This window comes from Zingiber officinale, chromosome 8A (genome assembly GCF_018446385.1).
Source record: "Zingiber officinale cultivar Zhangliang chromosome 8A, Zo_v1.1, whole genome shotgun sequence".
In the NCBI taxonomy this organism is placed as follows: domain Eukaryota; kingdom Viridiplantae; phylum Streptophyta; class Magnoliopsida; order Zingiberales; family Zingiberaceae; genus Zingiber; species Zingiber officinale.
This window is the reverse complement of record NC_056000.1, coordinates 68,916,419-68,934,417: the sequence shown is the minus strand read 5'-3', so window position 1 is coordinate 68,934,417 and position 17,999 is coordinate 68,916,419. Positions and strand designations below refer to the sequence as shown.

The 17,999-nt window shown below is 36.5% G+C and overlaps 3 protein-coding genes and 1 long non-coding RNA gene across 7 annotated transcripts; 3 read left to right on the top strand and 1 right to left on the bottom strand.

Moving 5' to 3' along the window:
- The first annotated feature begins 959 nt into the window (after positions 1 to 959).
- LOC122010946 (probable ATP-dependent transporter ycf16) lies at positions 960 to 6,239 on the top strand. The gene is made up of 7 exons (XM_042567407.1): positions 960 to 1,039; positions 2,329 to 2,692; positions 2,803 to 2,853; positions 3,296 to 3,517; positions 4,712 to 4,834; positions 5,739 to 5,915; positions 6,074 to 6,239. Exons 1-7 carry the CDS (start codon positions 960 to 962, stop codon positions 6,158 to 6,160), a joined length of 1,104 nt encoding a protein of 367 aa, XP_042423341.1. The 3' UTR covers positions 6,161 to 6,239.
- Positions 6,088 to 10,364, top strand: LOC122009402 (acid phosphatase 1-like). 4 transcript variants are annotated; one of them, XM_042565537.1, is made up of 4 exons: positions 6,088 to 6,223; positions 9,091 to 9,452; positions 9,572 to 9,784; positions 9,977 to 10,364. In XM_042565537.1, the coding sequence occupies exons 2-4, from the start codon at positions 9,163 to 9,165 to the stop codon at positions 10,152 to 10,154; spliced, it is 681 nt and encodes a 226-aa protein (XP_042421471.1). In that variant the 5' UTR covers positions 6,088 to 6,223; positions 9,091 to 9,162; the 3' UTR covers positions 10,155 to 10,364. The 4 variants fall into 4 exon arrangements, with proteins under 4 accessions (XP_042421471.1, XP_042421470.1, XP_042421469.1 ...); XM_042565536.1 differs by having other exon boundaries at positions 9,962 to 10,364; XM_042565535.1 differs by having other exon boundaries at positions 6,161 to 6,297; positions 9,962 to 10,364.
- Positions 10,365 to 14,192: 3,828 nt separating this feature from the next.
- On the bottom strand, positions 14,193 to 16,340 carry LOC122009400. Its single transcript, XM_042565532.1, has 2 exons — positions 15,665 to 16,340; positions 14,193 to 15,287 (listed from the first exon to the last, which is right to left on the bottom strand). The coding sequence occupies exons 1-2, from the start codon at positions 16,338 to 16,340 to the stop codon at positions 14,692 to 14,694; spliced, it is 1,272 nt and encodes a 423-aa protein (XP_042421466.1). The 3' UTR covers positions 14,193 to 14,691.
- Positions 16,011 to 16,713, top strand: LOC122009401. Its single transcript, XR_006119557.1, has 3 exons — positions 16,011 to 16,149; positions 16,262 to 16,506; positions 16,575 to 16,713. It is a non-coding gene; the product is annotated as an uncharacterized LOC122009401 (long non-coding RNA).
- Positions 16,714 to 17,999: the final 1,286 nt, after the last annotated feature.

Here is a 17,999-nt window from a genome sequence, read left to right as displayed (position 1 = left end):
CGGGGAGCTTTGCCCTTTCTTGCGTCCCGCACGGGAGCCTCGTCTGAAGAAGAACCCCTGTCTTGGTTGGCCTGAACAATCTCTGAGGGCGTCTAAAATAACGCTCGGTGAAACGGAATGGGCGATGGTGGAACATCTCCTGGAGTGTCGGCCAACATCTTGTTCTGCCCCCATATGGAGAGTTGCTCCAGCTGGTCTTCGTGCGCCACCCGGCCTCCCAAGGCTGACGTCACTTGTTGCGCCAGCCGATCGGCTAGTACCTTTTGCTGCTGCTGCTCGGCTATCTTTGCTGCTCCTACTTGAATGAGCGCATCGAGCTCCTCTGGAGTGAGCGTCACGGTGTGGAGACGTTCAGCTTCTTCCATCTCCTCGGCTCGGATTTAGGTGTGTTCCCACAGACGACGTCAAATTTGATCCTGTCCGAGAGTGAGTTGACGGACGCTGGGGAGGTGACGCTCAAATTGACTGGATGTCGCCTGAAGATGACGTGGATCTCCAACGAGCTAAACCTGCAACCACAAGTCGTTAGTGTCGAGCCGGGGAGGGGTTCCTCGGCGATGGCCCTCCAACGCTCAAGGCAGTCACCGGCGGCAAATGAATGAAGTAGAGAAGAATGAGCAACAGCGTAACTGTAGCTACAGTAGTGAACATACCTCTGTCTAAGCCTGGGGGTCCTTATATAGGGCTCCCAGGAGGCGCGTGCATGCTTTCTGAGGCGCGTACATTTCTCAAAGCATACCTGGAAAGGGCGTGTTAGAAAAACGTGTCTGACGTCATACCTTAACAGCCCGAGCATATCCCTGACGTGATAGTGGAAGCTTCCATCGTACGATTCTCTATCTGACCATGCCGCCTGTCGATGACACTGGCCCCTAGGAAGATATCGCCAACTGCCCTTTTTGTCTTTTATTGGGCTGAGCGGGAGAGCCGCTCGGCCAGTCTGTCGTTCGGGTGATACAATGGTCGGATCGAGTGTCCTCTCGGCCAATGATCTGTTGTCCGGCTCCACCCTGTTGGGCGAGGGAGCCCTGTCTGCCGGGTAGAGGCTGCGTCCACTGCCTAGCCGAGCGGAATGGTTGCTCGACCTTCGTCCCTCTCTACTTTGAGCTTTATGAGCGTCGGAAGCTCGGTGTCTGACCGAGCTGTCGAAGTGTCGAACCGATTATTCTTCCTGCTGATCGGGAAGGCAGTTCGCCCGATCGAACGCCTGCCTAGGACGTTGACCACTTTGACCTCTTGCCGGGTGGGTCCCACCTTACCATCGAATCATGACCCGACTCCACCTTACCACATGATCATAAATAATGAGTATTAATATTAAAAGGAACATGCATAAAAAAGATATGTTGTTATAATAAATATGTGGTAGTGAACCTTATATTTTTTATGAGATGATATGTGTTATAATAAGAGTAGGTTATAGATACCCTAAGAGGATATTATTATTATTATTAGTAGCAGTAGTAGTAATAATAAGAGGATCCATAATTTTTCTAAGTATATATGTGGCTCCAAAATATTACATCACTTCATAAATAATGACAGAAATAATTTTTTAATAATATTATTTTACTATACAGAAATTTTGTATTTTTTTATGTATATTTTGTTTGATCCTCTAAACATAAATATTTTTGTTTTAGAACTTATAATTATTTTTTAAAAAATTAATAATATCAATTAGTTTCATTAATTACTTCTAGATGATTAATTTGGTCCTATGAAAATTTTTCATTAGTCATCAGAATAAATCGAGAAGCGCACGCGATGATCAATCTAAAAGTCCAACATCCTTTGATTACATTCTTATTTAGAGAAAAAAATTCTTACAAATATATTATAATTAGGGTTCAAACTATTAATACTTGACAATCTGAATATCTAACCGTCACCTAAATAGTGATTTGTATTTTTATCCTCCTTCAATTTCATCCTTGAAAATCAAACGTTGCTTGTAACAATCCCAAAAGGCAAGTATCGATGCCCTCCGGAATTGAGTTTTAATTCAGAAGTCAATACGGCCGTTTGACTTTGACATGTTCGTCAATGTGATCTAGATGGAAGTCAACAAATCTAGCTTAATTTTTTCAATAAATCATTACATTTATCTGAAAATTAAAATATCCATATATTTATTCAAAATATCTAAAATATAATTAAAATTTTATTTTTAAAAAATAATTATTATTTTAATAAACATACGGACCAATGGATCCGGCCAAACCATACGGCCGACTTGACTCGGGTTCAATCAAGCCGCCTCTTTTTGACATTTATACCCTTCTCTCACCCCAACTAACCGAGCACGCACGGCGTTCACTGCTGAAGAAGAAACCAGATCAGCTCGAAGCCCTTCTTCCCTTCTCTTCCGCCATGGCTCTTCTCTATCTCACTTCGTCTTCCTCCTCCTCCTCTCCTTCCGGTTCCATCCCCTTTCGATCCTCCCTCGGTGCGCTCTTTCCTAAACACGCCGCGTCTACGCTCCGCGCTTGGCGGCCACGGTGCGACCTCCCTTCGCGCCTCTCTCCGGGAGAAGGCCGCGCTCACAATCGACTCTCCCTCTCATAGCGCCGCCGCCTTCTCCGAAGGTCCCCCGAGGGTTCTGTTGGAGGTTAAGGATTTGAAGGAGGCCATCAAGGATTCGGGGCAGGAGATCTTGCGGGGAGTTAACCTCATTATCCATGAGGGCGAGGTTTGCCCTTTTCCGTTTAGTTTCTCAGTCGTTAGGTTTTTCTGGGCTTCTGCTTGTTTTTTTTTTGTTTGTTTGTTTGTTTAAAACTTCTGAGAGGCTTTTCTCTGTAGATTCACGCAATTATGGGGAAGAATGGATCGGGGAAGAGCACGTTCTCCAAGGTGATTCTTCGATGACTTTCAGATTTTAAATCGAGTTCTATTATGAATGGTTCAGCTCACAAAGAGATGCCTTTTCTGTATTTATTTTTTGAAGAAAGTGAATTTTTTATGCTACACTATGAATTGGATAACTCGAGATAGGTAAATAAGCTCGCTTGAGTAATGTGAATAGATTTTAAAGGTGAATTTTCAATTGTTCTTAGCTAAGATGGATGTCTGTTTTATTCTGTAAACAATAGCCTTTCATCATTATTGTACATTCTAAATATTGATCGTTCACTTTTGTTACTTAGATTTTTTCGTGTAACTATCTTTTTCTCTCTGCAAGGGCTGTCCAAAAGTAAACCATCTTAGATGTATGAAAAAAATGAATAGGGGATTGGCTAATAAGGGAATTTTTCATGTCATTTGTATCTTACTAGAATGCCTTTGCTTATTTCAGGTTCTTGTTGGACATCCAGATTATGAGGTAACTGGTGGTAGCCTTTTATTCAAGGACAAGAATTTACTTGACATGGAACCAGAAACAAGGTCCCATGTTGGCATTTTCATGAGTTTCCAGACGCCTGTGGAGATACCAGGTGTAAGCAATTTTGACTTTCTGCTTATGGCATTCAATGCTCGAAGAAAAAACCAAGGGCTGCCACCAGTAGAACCTCTTGAGGTTTGCTAATGTTCCACGACTTTTTCTATGATTTTCAACAACATTGACTGTCATTCTGTGATATGCTTCTGATCATTCCTTCCATCTTCTCTCTGGTTTCTACACAACGTCAAACAGAAAAAATACGCTGACAAATAGTTTGTCATAGTTATTAAGGAAAGTAGTTGCTTTTTTAACTTGAATAAATCAGTTTCTAAAGATGTCAAGCATACATGCCAAAAAAAAAAAAAAATTACACAATATCAAAGCGCACATGTCAGTGTAGGAAATGTCTATAGATGTATCTTTTGTAGATTATTGTCAAATTGAGACAAGCATGAACAAACAAAACTGTCTAGTTAACTTAGAATTTCTGCCAGTGTTACTACAGTGGTCAACTAACATCTTGCTACCATGTGAATCAGTTGTAGAGAAATAGTTTTTATTAGAAGGTTGGTAATTGCTACAAACTGTGCATTCGATGATATAAATCTTGAGAACGTTGGCTGTCAGGATGGGCCTCTATGTGTATTTTCTCAATTTACCTAGGTGGCCGGTGGAAAACTTCCGTGGGGCTGAGCCAGCCATCCCAAGGATTAGTCGAGCCGAAGGCTTGGATACCGGGTACCAACGAAAAAAATAATTATTTATAAATCGTGATGTTTAAAAGTGTAAAAAAAAGGAGGAAAATATTGGCATATATTCTATATTGTATCCAAGGAAACTGCAAATATTTTGCCTTATGTAACACGCTTTGAAACATGTTCTATGATTAGTTTGATGAGATTTATACTACTTGATGGTACTCTCTCATTATTCACTGAGCCCTTTCCAGGGACTTGTATTAAGCAAATGATTTTGTAAGGTGCTAGGAATACCTTGGTTTTTCTCTGACTTATTCACAAAAGAATGTGCAAAACTGTCCTATATATTATGATGATATTCTGGTTACATAGTATGCATTATAATCTCGTTTTCTCTAATATTATGTATGGCAATAGACATGATGTTGTTGAATATTTTTTAAACAACTTTTTTCATGACTTTTGCAACATTCATTAGTTAAGCTGTACCAACCATAGAAGAGACTAGTTAGCAGATGATAGATGCATCTTTCTTCCATTCTCCTGACTGATCATTTGATTCCTAACTAGCTTTATTAGTTTGGTTCGTTTGCATAACATGAGTTTTTTTTTTTTTTAATTGTCTTTACAGTTCTACAGTTTCGTGACTCCTAAAGTTGCTTCCTTGAATATGAATCCAAAATTTCTTGACAGAAATGTAAATGAAGGCTTCAGTGGTGGTGAAAAGAAACGGAATGAAATTCTGCAACTTGCAGTATGTATTCTTTATGCTTTATTTCATGGACGAATATATCTTGCATCAACTTGTCAATGCTCTTATATCAACCATCTTCAGTTTCTTTTGATTGTAAATTATAGAGGTCATATAAGCTACTGAAATGCATGATGAAAAATTCAGTCAATCCCATTCTTGATTTCATCTATCCATGACAAATTGGTCGATCATTGAACTATAATCGTTAATTTGTCTTCTTCTTTGGCCTCATTTTGAAGTGATAACTACAATTTCCTGTAAATTTTCTTTAGACAGAAGCAGCTAGATCTAACTCTAACAGAAGTTAAAATGGGACACAGCATTTTAAGATAATATAACTACGTTAAAAGATGTCTGATAGTTTGCCAAGTTGTATCATTTAAATCCAAATCTATGATATGTGAGATGAGATGTTAGAAAATTTTAACACTAGCAATGTGGCTGTACATAGAATTAAATGGAGGGAAAAGGTTCATATAGCTGACCACAGATAGTTGAGATTAATGGCTTATTATTTTTTATTTTGTAAATAACTCTGCAGCTAGGGATGTCAATCTTCGAAGGCTTGAGTGATCTATGCAAATCCTACTCTCCTCACCACCCAAAAGTCATCTCTCTAGTATTGTGTCCCCATCCGAAATAGAAAATTATTGGAAATGGTTTTATTCTTCCTAGTCTGCCATGAACAAAATTCTGGAACATTTTTTCTTTCTCCATTTTTCACTGCTCTCCTTGTAGTTTGCGTTCATCACTATAAGCGTACTTTGAGAACAATGCAAAAAATAATCTATTCACCACCAGATGAGTATTTGTGATATAGCATTTCCAGTCCAATTGTTGCTAATAATAGCTCTTCTTCTCTTGCCCTAGATAACTGCCATTCAATTGTTTATTGCTGTTTCAGGTTCTGCAGGCAGATTTGGCTATTCTCGATGAAATAGATTCAGGTTTAGATCTCGATGCACTTCAAGACGTAGCAAAAGCTGTTAACAGACTATTAACACCAAGAAACTCTGTGTTGATGATCACACATTATCAACGCCTCCTTGACTACATCAATCCCAGCTATGTGCATATAATGGTAGGATATTTGTATTTCAGAAAGAAAAACTACATTCTTATGTGCTGGCAATCTCTTTCATTGCGCATCTTGCTATACCACTATTCTGTCTGCCAACTTAATTCAGTCATTAGTACCTCTTCAAGATTTAATACCATTCTTTTTTATTTATGGTTCAGGAAAATGGCAGGATTGTAAAGACGGGTGATGTTTCACTTGCAAAACTTCTCGAGAGGGAGGGCTATAGAGGGATCTATGGGTCATAGCTCAAGACCAGTAAGCAACCTGCTTTATTGAGTTGTCTAATACCTCAATGATGCCCTTTACAGGTACATGATTTCACAAGATCCACATCCATCCTGTTGTCGTTGAAATTGAACATACTCATTCCTCGAACAGCTACGTAAGATCAATACTTGTATTTCATTTACATATTCATTCAAAACATTCAACTTAAATTTTGATATAATAACAATTAGCTTAGTCGAAGGTCACTGGAAATTGTTGTAAATTTCCTTGTAACAATTTACAATTTACAATTTAAATGAGTTGGAAAGTATTTTACCTGTGAATTTTATCCATTATAAAGTAAATAGTTGATATCAGCCAGTAGAATCATTTGATATCAGCCAAAATCCTAATCGAGAAATAAGCACTAAACAGAGACAGGTTAAGGTCGTCAAATAGTTGTATACGATAGAATCACTGCTTCTCATACAAACCAATGGATTGTTTCACCCACAAACATTAGGTACGTTCTTCCAATACTTGATCCTTGACTACATCCTGAGACCTATAGCAACTGTGATTCCTGCACCGTGGCAGCCATGAAAGGAAGTTAGGAGATTCCCCCCCTTCCACTTGGTTTCTGCAAGTGGTGGCACATTTTCATGTCTGCCATTTTGGATAAGAAATGTTTTCTGAAGATTTAGTTTGTGGCTTTCTTGCGTACAAGTTAGAAAGATCAATCGAGAAGGATATGGATAGTTGTATTATTTATTTACTTCATCTTTTTGAACACATTGCTATAATGACTATTGGAGCTAATGATGATATTAGCTATCCTAGACCCTATCATCAACATCTGTTGCTTAGTCTAAATTATCATCTAGTATTGTAGGGCACCTCTCTCTTTTTCCTTGCTTGTTCTCATTCTTTTGACTTTATTAATGAATGCAAGAATAGTTGACCTCAATTTAGTAGTGAATGTTCTTATCAGCCTTGATCATGGAAATATTAGCCAAAGGCCATGAATGCATTCATCTTTCTTCTTGCTTAATTTAATCTTTGCTTTGTCAAGTTGACTTTCTTATGGACCATTCATGGAACTTGAAATTTTTGGATGTCATAATCCATAATCTACCAAAAAGTTGACTTTTTTTTTACTTACACCCACTGGTATCTTCACTTTATGCAACCCAACTAGGATTTCCAACTTCTTTGCCTTGTTAAAATTTGGTTGGCTGACAAGGATCCTATTTACTTTGTCTTAGTAAGTCAACCCTATGACCTTATAGCCATCTAGTTCTCTTTGAGATTTGCATGTTGATTCTCTAAATTCTAGTGCAACCAATCTTCACTGAATCAGACCTACAAAATGCATCATTTTTGTCACATCAAACTTTATATTTTTCAAATATATGATTCTATATTTTGCATGTGTCACTAGTGAATTTGCCTCCCTTATCCTTATCCTTTGAGCATTGTATGGAATGTATTGAATGACATTTGAATATCTGAATATAAAAGAAATGACGAAGAAAAAGAGTCAGATAAAAGGCTAATAGAGAAAGAAAGCAAACAATGATAGAATTAAAAAAAATGATTAAGATTACAAGAGAAGTATTTTAGTTATCTAATCTAAACCAAACAACATTAATTTGAGATACAATAATGTAATATATATGGATCAAAAATTAAAAGGGTGTTCTGAATTATGCAAATCAAAAGCATTCCTTTTTCAAAAAAACAAAAAAAGTCAAAAGATTACACCTTATTGCAGTGCAGCTACCGAGTGGCTACTTTTAGCTGCTGCTATAACATGTTTAGGATTTAAGATTTAATTTGATTAAAATAAAATAGATGTGTTGTAGTAGTTGTCGGTAGATATTATACAGTTGTAATTAAATCCTAAATTTTGAATATTAAGTGTTAGACGATGTACAACTAGTCCTAGTTGCTACAATAACACTAGAATAAAAGGTATTATCTGCCCCTTTACTTGGAGTATCAATACACTAAAGAACCGATGAAAATGGTTTATAATATACCTGAATTTGTTCAACTCAAATTATGACATCTAATATAGGAAAAAGCCTTGCAATAACTATTTTATAATCAGTATGATTAGTAAGTCAATGATTCCTTTAGAATTATCATGAACAGAAAATTAATAGTGGAGTGTGCACTCGTGAGGAAGCAAATTTTTTTTCTCTAATATTCATTAGCTTATTGCACTCACATCCCACCATGTGAGGGCATAATATCATCATCATGGCGAGGGAGCTAAAAGCCATGTTTTGACTTATTGTTACAAGCTTTGCGGAGGAGGAAAGACTCATAATGAATAATATTCTTTTTTTTTTATTTTTCTTAGATTAGGATAATTAACAACGCCAAAGGAACATATAGTTATAAGTGTGGTATTGTAAGTGTAGACCTTGAGATTGATGAGTCAAAGTTCGAGCCATATAAAGTTAGGATGCTCAACATCTCTTGTGTTCGACAAATATATGTCGATCCATTATGTTTAACACGGACAAATGTGTATAATCTATTATATTTATATGTATACATCCTAAATACTCTTGTAGTCGAATTACTAGTCATTTTGAAATAGAACGAACTCGCGGTTTGCCATTGAATCCAATGTAAGTAGCTAGCCCCCATGAAGAATCTTTTGGCATGCATAAATGTGGCAGACAAAAGATTCCATCAATGTTAACCTAGTCAAAATGGCTCATAGGATCGCATTACAATTCCCTCAAAAGTCAAACACCAACAAAAAGATGTAATCAACCAATATTTATTTTCCAAAAATGTTATTATTCTTTTTTATTTAAAAATAATAATAATAATAATAATAATAAAACACAGCATGTGCGAATTGCACTGTTTAACCTTTTCCATCCTTAAATAACTCCCCTCCTCGACCTCTATGCACACGCATAACTACTACTTGTAAACAATGACTAAGGTGGGGGTGCTGCCGGTGCCGGTCATCTTTGTCCTCCTCCCTCTCCTCCTCCTCGCCGCGGCCGACAGTGTCATGGCAGCTGCATCGGAGCAGCAGCAGAGCCGGTGCTTGAGCTGGAGGGTGGCGGTGGAGGCAAACAATGCTCGGGCATGGAGCTCCGTCCCACCCACATGCATCAAGTATGTGGAGGACTATATGCTGCGAGGCCAATACCAGAGGGACCTGGACGCAGTCACCTACCAGATTTTCGCATACCTAAACAACACCATCAACGTCACTGCCGATGGAATGGACGCTTGGGTGTTCGACGTCGACGACACCATCCTCTCCAATCTTATATACTACAAAGGCAAACACTATGGGTATACTGCACCTACTTGAATTAACACAAATTCTCTACTACAATTTTATATATTATGTTATATATAAAATATAAATTATGGAATATTAGTTTCTAATTAATAGTATTATCGATATGCAGAGGAGACCCTTATGATCCATTGGGATTTAGAAGTTGGGCACAAAGAGGGATTTGCGCGGCCATTCCTAAGATGCTCCGAGTGTACAAAAGACTGATAGAGAAAGGTTTCAAGGTGTTTCTTGTGACCGGAAGGGACGCAGAGATGTTCAACTTATCGACATCTCAGAACTTGGATGCTCAAGGGTTCAAAGGGCATGAGAGATTGATAATGAGGTAATTTTGACATATTAACTAATCTCACATTTAGTTCTATTAGTGGATTAGCTAATCTTTATTTTTTTTCATCAAAAAACTTGAGGACATGATATACTTTGAAATTGTGCGAAAGGATCTCCAAGTAAACGAATATGAGTCCCATGTCAAGGCCTTAAGACACTAACACTAACACAGTTTTATCGCGCGCAGAGGGGCAGATTACAGAGGAGTCGGTGCTTCGGTGTTCAAGTCTACGATGAGGAAGCAGTTGGTGGATGAAGGATATAGAATCAGAGGCAACGTCGGTGACCAGTGGAGCGACTTGTTGGGAGATTGCAATGGCGATCGCATCTTTAAAGTGCCTAATCCCATGTATTTTGTTCCATGACACCGTCTAGTTATCGTTGCCTCGAATCTAATTGATATTCTAAAACCTAAAAGTATTAAGTATAGATACACATGTATGAGCTCAAAGCAAATAAAGCATTGGTATAGTTGTTGTATAAACATATACACCATTAACCGTACGTGTAGTCGACTAAGTTGTGTACTTGATTTAAACATAAGAAAGTGAAGGAGTGTGTTTATGATCCATAAAGATTGAAACCACAGAAAGTGTTGTTCTTATGATTTCTAAACTCGATATCATCAGTAGTATCATTGAGATCAGATTTAAGAACGTCTTTACTTGAAGAGGAGGAAATAGTTTAGTACGAGGTGAAAAGAAAGAAAGGGCAGTTCAGTGCGAGATCCTGGAGAAGAATCAGATTGTATTGAATCTAATGGACATAGTCTTACTTACATTACAAATGACATGTTTTATGTGACCTCTAGATCACACTGTTGAAACTTTATTGTTGCGCTGAAAGTCATTATTTTTTTTTGCTCATGTTGTGTTTATTAAAGAGAATTCCTATCCCTCCACTTCCAACCAATAAAATTTGAGGAATTGGGCAGTTCCTCCGATCCTCCAAAGTAAATGGGAGAATTTGACAAATTCTCATTAATTCCCTTTTCTCAGTCTCAGTGTCTAGTCAAGTGTTATTTGTGATCATAACTATTTTTAAAATTTAAAAGGTAGTTTTATAAAATGATAATTAGATATGTTAAGTTATATGAAATTGAATATTAAATTACTAACGTATGTACAAATAAGAAATGAGGACATAAAAAAAATTAGAGTTGTACTTGTCGAGAGAAAAAATACTGAGAGACGTGTGTACCTCAATAACTAATAAATATCTCAATTAAATAATATAAAATCATGATAAATACATGCATTAATAAAAAAGAAGAAAATCAAAGAAGATTTGATTGTTAAAATATAGATAATAATAATAGGACATCAAACCCAATGATAAAAGAATTCATATAATTGATTCTTATTACAAATAACTCCACAGGTGTGGTTCAAATCCTAACATTAATGAATATTCTGGAGGTCGGTCAAGTATATATAAATTGTATTCTGAATTTACTTAGTAGGCGAACCCGATGAGAGAACCCTCTAATTCAAATATCAAAATTCTTGAAATATTCTTTCAAATTGTGAAAGCTTAAGCATGCTTTTAGGAATCTCTTCTGAAAAGGTAGGGCTGTAAATAAGTCAAGCTGAGCCAAACTTTAGAGTGTCCAAACTTATTTGATAATATAACCAAGGCAAGTCAAATCAAGCCTGAAATGAACCAAGCTTTTAAAATGATTGTTCAAGCTTGACTTAGTTTATTTTTTATGAGCTTGAGCTTATTTGTTCAGATGTTATCGAGCTCTCAATTTAAAAAGATAGATCTGTTACCTTAACGGCCCCTAGTGCTGGCCTCACAGATATGGAGAGAGGTAAATGTAGGTACACAGACATTAGGTGCATGGTAGGATAAACCCCATGTCGTCAATTCCTTAGAATATACCCCTGGTCATTCGCCAGAGATGTTATGCGTCCACCGTCTATGCTATGCCCTGGGAGCTATCAACCTTTCAATTCAAACTTGGCGTGAGCTTGGTTCATTTAGATGTTATTGAACTTTCAATTCAAATTTGTTTGTTTGTTTGAAACTTTTATTTGTTCCATTGGTTATTGTGCTTGGTAATTTAAATTTATTTGTTCATTTTATTTTTTTTTATTTAGCATGTTTGTAAGAATTTTAATAATGAACATGATTCACAAATATTATTCATGAACGTTGTTTACGGACATTGTTCATGCATGTTATTCATAAACATTGTTTATGAACGTTATTCATGAATATTAACGAGCTGAACAAACTCTTATTAACATTATTCATAAAAGCATGCTTATTTAGTTTATGAATGTTATTCATAAAAGCTGAACATTGTTTATAAACGTTATTCATAAAAGCTGAACATTGTTTATGAACGTTATTCATAAACATTGCTTATTTAGTTTAATGAGTTGTTCAACTTCATTTATTTAATTGATCTTGTATATATTGAACGAACATAAACAAACTCTTATTAAGTCGAACACCAAACTTGTTCACAAATATTCGATTCATTTACAGTGCTATGAAAAGGACAACCCAATGCACAAAATTATCATCAATGCGGGGTCTCAAGGAAAGATTAATGTTATTTTACTTTGCAAGAGATTATATCTTAGACTCAAACTTGTGATCTCACACGACAATAACTTTGCGCTGAGGTTTCTTAAAAATTAGAAACGACCATTCATTAGCAAACCCATTTACCATAAAGACTTCACTAATAGGACAACCAGACAACTTACGCTCTCATGGAATGATCCATTCCAAATCCAACCTTTGTTTCCTTCTGTTAATGTGTACACTTATGTGCCAAGAAACTCTTTATGTATTTTGTGGATAATTATTTCATAAAGGCAAGTATTTATCATTAATTATTTACTTTTCTGTACGTATATGATTAATGACAAAATCCCACAGATTAATGGATATATTAATCTAAAAACAGACCTTGATTGGACATATATCTAAAGGGGATATGGATATCTAAATCAACGTTGAGTATGACTAGGTCGAGATAGACCGAGGGATAGATATTCAAGTTGTACGTGAGGGTGCCTTGAGTTTAGAGGTACACTGAACACGACCCGCTTAAGAGGAGACCACATATTAAACATCATTGGTCTTTTCTCTTATGAACGAGTGTAACTAATCTTTTGACTCGAGACCTTCATTTATTCTATGCATGGAGTTATGTACTTTGACGCCGTTAAAAGCAGTCTTTAATCAGATTGTGATTAATACAGTAGTTGGGTGTATAGCAAAGTGTAGAGAGTAGTGTTGAGTTAATAGAGAATTCATCGCTCTCTTGGATTAGAAGTTGACATCCTAGCCGCTTGATAGAAATATCAGTGACTCGAAATCCATGGTCATGGGAGAAATGATTTATCATTCAAGAGGAGTCTATTATATCTTAGAAATCAAGTAAAACAATTAATTTAGTAATGATGCATAATGTATTGAATTAATTGGGATGTAGGCTTAGATGAAGAGATTGAATTACACAGTAATCAGTTCATAGTGGTTTATAGTTTATGGCTGATATTAATTTTATTACGTTGGGTAGTTAAAAATTGTTACTAGACATTTACCTTAGTTTGTGTATGGATTTACACTGCCTCCGTGTATAAAAATTAGAGGGTCGCACGCATAACACGTAGACATGAACATTATTTATAATTGATTATTTTAGTAGATACTAAAATTAATCAATTGATTATTTCAGAATAAAAATTAATTGGATTATTAATTAATTCTGAAATATCAGAAGTTAGTCGAGATCAAGATCAAATATGGATTTATTTGATACAAAGAAGAGAGAATTCGAATAGTCATAATTATGATGATTAATGGAGAATTTGAAAAGTCATCATAATGATGATTAATGAAGAATTTGAAGAGTCATCATAATGAAAGTCATAAATGAAGAATTTATAGAGACTATAACTCTTCATCTTCCTAATTAATGAAGATCATAAATGATGAATTAATTGAGACCTTAACTTTTCGTATTCCTTAGAGGCTATAAATAGTCATCTTTGGAAAGATTCAAGAAGAATTACTTCTCTCCATTTCTCCATTGTCAATTTCTTTTTCGCTTTCTTCTATTGTAAGAGATCGGTAGTGTTTCCAAGGTTTTGTCAATCCAAGAGGTTAGCACCTAACGGATCGTATCAAGTTCGTGATCTAGTATTCATGGTTATCGCTAGAGGAGTCACACGTGGAGCTCTTATCTATCTGTGATATTATTCAAGCTATCAAGGACTCGAAGTATGGTTTTATATTATTTTATATAAAACTATATAAAATCCATAATTTGTTATATATTTTCTGCTGCCCAACGCCTTCTCCTTTATTCTATTATTGCCATGCCATTTTGCCCCCTTTTTTCTTTTTTCTTTTTTAAAAAATGGAATCATATTAAAAAAAATTAAATTAAAATAAAAATAAAAATAAAAATAAAAATTGGACCATCATCTTCAATCTGGTTCATGCCTTGTTTGTAATCTTCTACCTTTGCTTTATTTATTCACTTGGCCCATTCCTTTGCCTTGGAGAGGCAAAGCATCTTACAGCTTCTATCAAACCCAGGAGCTTGTCTCCTGACTTCTTTACTCCTTTTTGCAGTTCCTCCATCCCTTGTCGTAGACAAATGTTTTTAGAATCTTCCTTATCGCGTCAATGTTACAAGTTTTTTGAATTCGTCTGGCCGAGGTAGAAGTTGTCGAATTTGATGTTATTTGGATTTAGGATCACATTGTTCTTCAGTGAGTAAAGAGAAAGATTCAAATAAGAAGACCCTTGGAGGGAACACACTTTTGAATTCGAGTGATTTTCGTTCTCTTTCTCTTGGTTGCTTCCTCCATCTCATCCACACAAAGCTTTTGCTATATCAAAATCAGATTCATCTCTCGAGTAACATGGAGATCAACTTCGGTAAACTACAACAAAGCAAGGCAGAATAGCTTTAGGATCAAACACAAAGAGCTCATCCAAATTGGAGTAGACTCCGCTTGATCCGGCCAATGAATCGTACTCCTCGACTTCATCCTGCTTCCTCTTCACTCTCCCTGCAACCACTCTGCACACCAACATTGCGCTCTTCTGCTCCGGTGTGATCCCGGCCACATCGTGAGCCCTTCCGCTGGTTGCCATGGTCTGAATCCTCCCTTGGCAGTCTTTCTTGAACCCATTCTTCATGATGCTGCACAGGTTGCAGTGGGGAATGGAGGTGCACAGGTTGGTGGCTCCATCCAGGCCAACAGAGCACATGAAGGTGGTGCAGTGGAAGCGGAGGAGCTCGTTCCCATCTGCGGTGCACCGCGGGTGCCTCTTCGGGAGTTTGTTCGCCTTCATCTTGATCGAGTCGCGGTAGTCTTCGAACCTTGTGACTGTTCGGGTGGTGTTGTGGACTTTCAGGATCCTGTCTATCTTGCAGAGGGGGGTTTGCTTCTTCAGCCAACTCGATTGGAAGATGATCTCCACTATGTTCCTGCTGGTGTCTTCAGGTCCCAATTCCGATACTGTATCAAATGGTTAGCAAAGAGTTAGAAAGATTCTTCACTGTTGGTGTGGTGTAAAGATCATGAAAGGGCAGCCCGATGCATCAAGTTTATACCAATATAAGGTTCCGGGGAAGGATCTATTATACACTGTCTTATCCTATATTGTAAGAGGTTGTTTCCGCGACTCAAGCTATGAACAAACCTACCTATCCACAAACTTCTTACTAGTTGCAGAGAATCACAAGTATATAAAGAATTCTTTTAGAACTTACACTAAATAGTAGAGTGAACAAGAAAGAACTGAGAATGATAACTACAACAGAAAGATTTCTGATAGTGAAATAAATGGTAATAATAGAAAGTATGAAGAAAATTAAGAGATGAAGAAATTCTACCTGCATGTCTCACTGCTTGATGAATCTCCAAACTCTCAGCTTTGACAAAGATCTCTCCACAGTCAGGGCAAGAACAGATGGTGGCCCTGAGGGAGGAGTCCCTAGACAACATGCTCACAGGATCCACCACCATCTGGCACTCATAGCAGCCAGAGAACCTCCTCAAGGGCATCCTCCTAAAAGACCCCCCAATGGAGGAAGAGGAAGCAGAGGAAGCGGCAGCGGCAGCAGCAGTCACAGAGGCAGAAGAGTGAGAAGAAAATGAGTTGGAGACCACCACTCCATTCAACTCACTCAGAGGCTGCTGCTGCTTCTTCCTGCTGCTGTTCTTGGCCCCTTCACCATTTGAAGGCCCCCTTCTTTTGCATGGCTCACCTTGAGGAGCAACAGCAGCAGCCTCTGGTCTCTCCATGTCCCTCAGCTTGCAAATGGACCCTGAGCACCCAATCCTCTTACTGTGCTCTTGGTGGTGGTGGTGTTTGCAGGTGAAGAAGCTCTTTAAAGCTCCCTTAGTGGAGGGTGTGTGTGGCTCCTCCTCCTTCTTCTTCTCTTCCTCTTGTTCCTTGTTGTGAGCTTCTCTCTTCCTCATTGGTGTAGGTGACTCCTTGGCTCTTCTCCTTGCTTCTGCCATTGCAAAGATAGAAGCTGGAGCTGAGTTGGTGACTTCCTTGATCATCTTGATGCTGTTGCTTGGAAGGTGGGAAGGCTTGATGGGCTGTCTCTCTTTTTTATTGTGGAAGCCTCAAAGGAGTCAATTGCAGTAGCTTTTGCAGGAACAGCACAGAAAGAAGAGGAGGAAGAACATAATATTTCTTTAAGGGCAAACAAGAAAATTTATGAAGGTAAAAAATTCTTATTCAAACATACTAATGACTTTAGTTAATCTAATTTGTTTGGAGGAGACTCATAGATTGCAGTGGCCCTCATTCATGGGAATGAGAATTGAGAAGAGAGCCTCTCTGTTACTTTTGCCTGCAAAAAGCTTGTGTGTTTACTCATTCCAGGCATCATCAAATCAGATGGTGGCAAAGGGAATAAAGCATGCAACAACAGCATAGAATAAGTTCCTCCTCCCACTTGTTCTTCACTGTCTGGACCTTTTTCTACTCAAAGTGAACTACTTTGTGCTCTTCTATTTGTCTCCCTAATGATGTTTCATTTAAAACCCAAAATTCTAATGTTTTTTTCAGGCTCGAGTGTTAGGGATTGCCACACTTGTTTATGTGATGCTAACTAATGAGTTTCGAAGATCATTGTATTGAAGGTAAAGGTATTGATAATTTGTTTTGGTTAGTAGAACTTGAACGCTATAACTCTTACTTTACTCATGTTAAACACATTTAAGTGGGCCGAGAATCAATCCTTGCTTGATTTGACGATTCTATCATATAATGATCTATTTAATTTCTTGATTTATCTCTCTATAAATAACTATAAAACCAACCGTATAAGATACATTTAAGCGAGCAAAAGCAGTCAACATCTTCAAACTTTCTTCTCTTTTTTGTGTGCTGCTTTTTCAGTTTCTCTTGTGAGAAACCTTTTTGTTTGTTGAGTTGTCTGATAGAAAATGTATTTGTTAGGAATTCCTTGGTACAATTTCTAGAAGAAAAAAATAGATTTTTTAAATAGTTTTACAAAGTTTGACCTATCTGATTTAACAGCTTACCTTTCTTCAAATTTATTTGATTCATAAATATAGTTACTTACAGTATTTAGTTTAAATTATTAGCTTACTATCGAACTATTTAATTAAGAATATGTTTAATGAAACTCAAAATTAAATTATGTTAATATTTTTTTTCTTTTCATACTGAAAATAAAGTTAAAACTTAGTAGTAATTTTATCTAATTAGTTTTTTTATAAAAAAATATTTATTGTCAAAGTTCTCTTTAATTCCACATCTTAAGATTAATAATATCAAGAGTAGAAAAATTTTTATAAATATCTTGAGCCGATAATATTAGAAAGCATACTTTTCTCGGTCTTTTGGCTAAAATAAAGTGTAATATATGTTATTATCAGTTTAATATCTAATATAAAAAATTAAAATAAATTAAATTTTTATAAGTTATATATATATATATATATATATATATATATATATATATAACTCATAAAAATTTAATTTAATTTTGTATATTAGATATTAAACTGATAATAACATATATTACACGAGATATATATATATATATATATATATATATATCGTATTTTTTTTGTTTTGTTTTGGGTATATTTTCGAATTTAAGATTTTAGTATTTAGAGTTAGGTTATAATGAGTTTGAACTAATAAGATTTCTCCTCCAGGCTTCAGGCTTCTCTTTGGGTTAT

Excerpts from the sequence above, each read along its gene's own strand:
- LOC122010946 (XM_042567407.1), top strand. The coding sequence starts at position 960 with ATGGTCGGATCGAGTGTCCTCTCGGCCAATGATCTGTTGTCCGGCTCC. Across the intron at positions 3,518-4,711 it reads CACCAGTAGAACCTCTTGAG|TTCTACAGTTTCGTGACTCC; the intron begins GTTTGCTAATGT and ends TTGTCTTTACAG. Across the intron at positions 4,835-5,738 it reads ATGAAATTCTGCAACTTGCA|GTTCTGCAGGCAGATTTGGC; the intron begins GTATGTATTCTT and ends TTGCTGTTTCAG.
- LOC122009402 (XM_042565534.1), top strand. The coding sequence starts at position 9,082 with ATGACTAAGGTGGGGGTGCTGCCGGTGCCGGTCATCTTTGTCCTCCTC. Across the intron at positions 9,453-9,571 it reads TACAAAGGCAAACACTATGG|AGGAGACCCTTATGATCCAT; the intron begins GTATACTGCACC and ends ATCGATATGCAG. Across the intron at positions 9,785-9,976 it reads CATGAGAGATTGATAATGAG|AGGGGCAGATTACAGAGGAG; the intron begins GTAATTTTGACA and ends TATCGCGCGCAG.
- LOC122009400 (XM_042565532.1), bottom strand. The coding sequence starts at position 16,340 with ATGATCAAGGAAGTCACCAACTCAGCTCCAGCTTCTATCTTTGCAATG. Across the intron at positions 15,288-15,664 it reads TCAAGCAGTGAGACATGCAG|TATCGGAATTGGGACCTGAA; the intron begins GTAGAATTTCTT and ends CATTTGATACAG.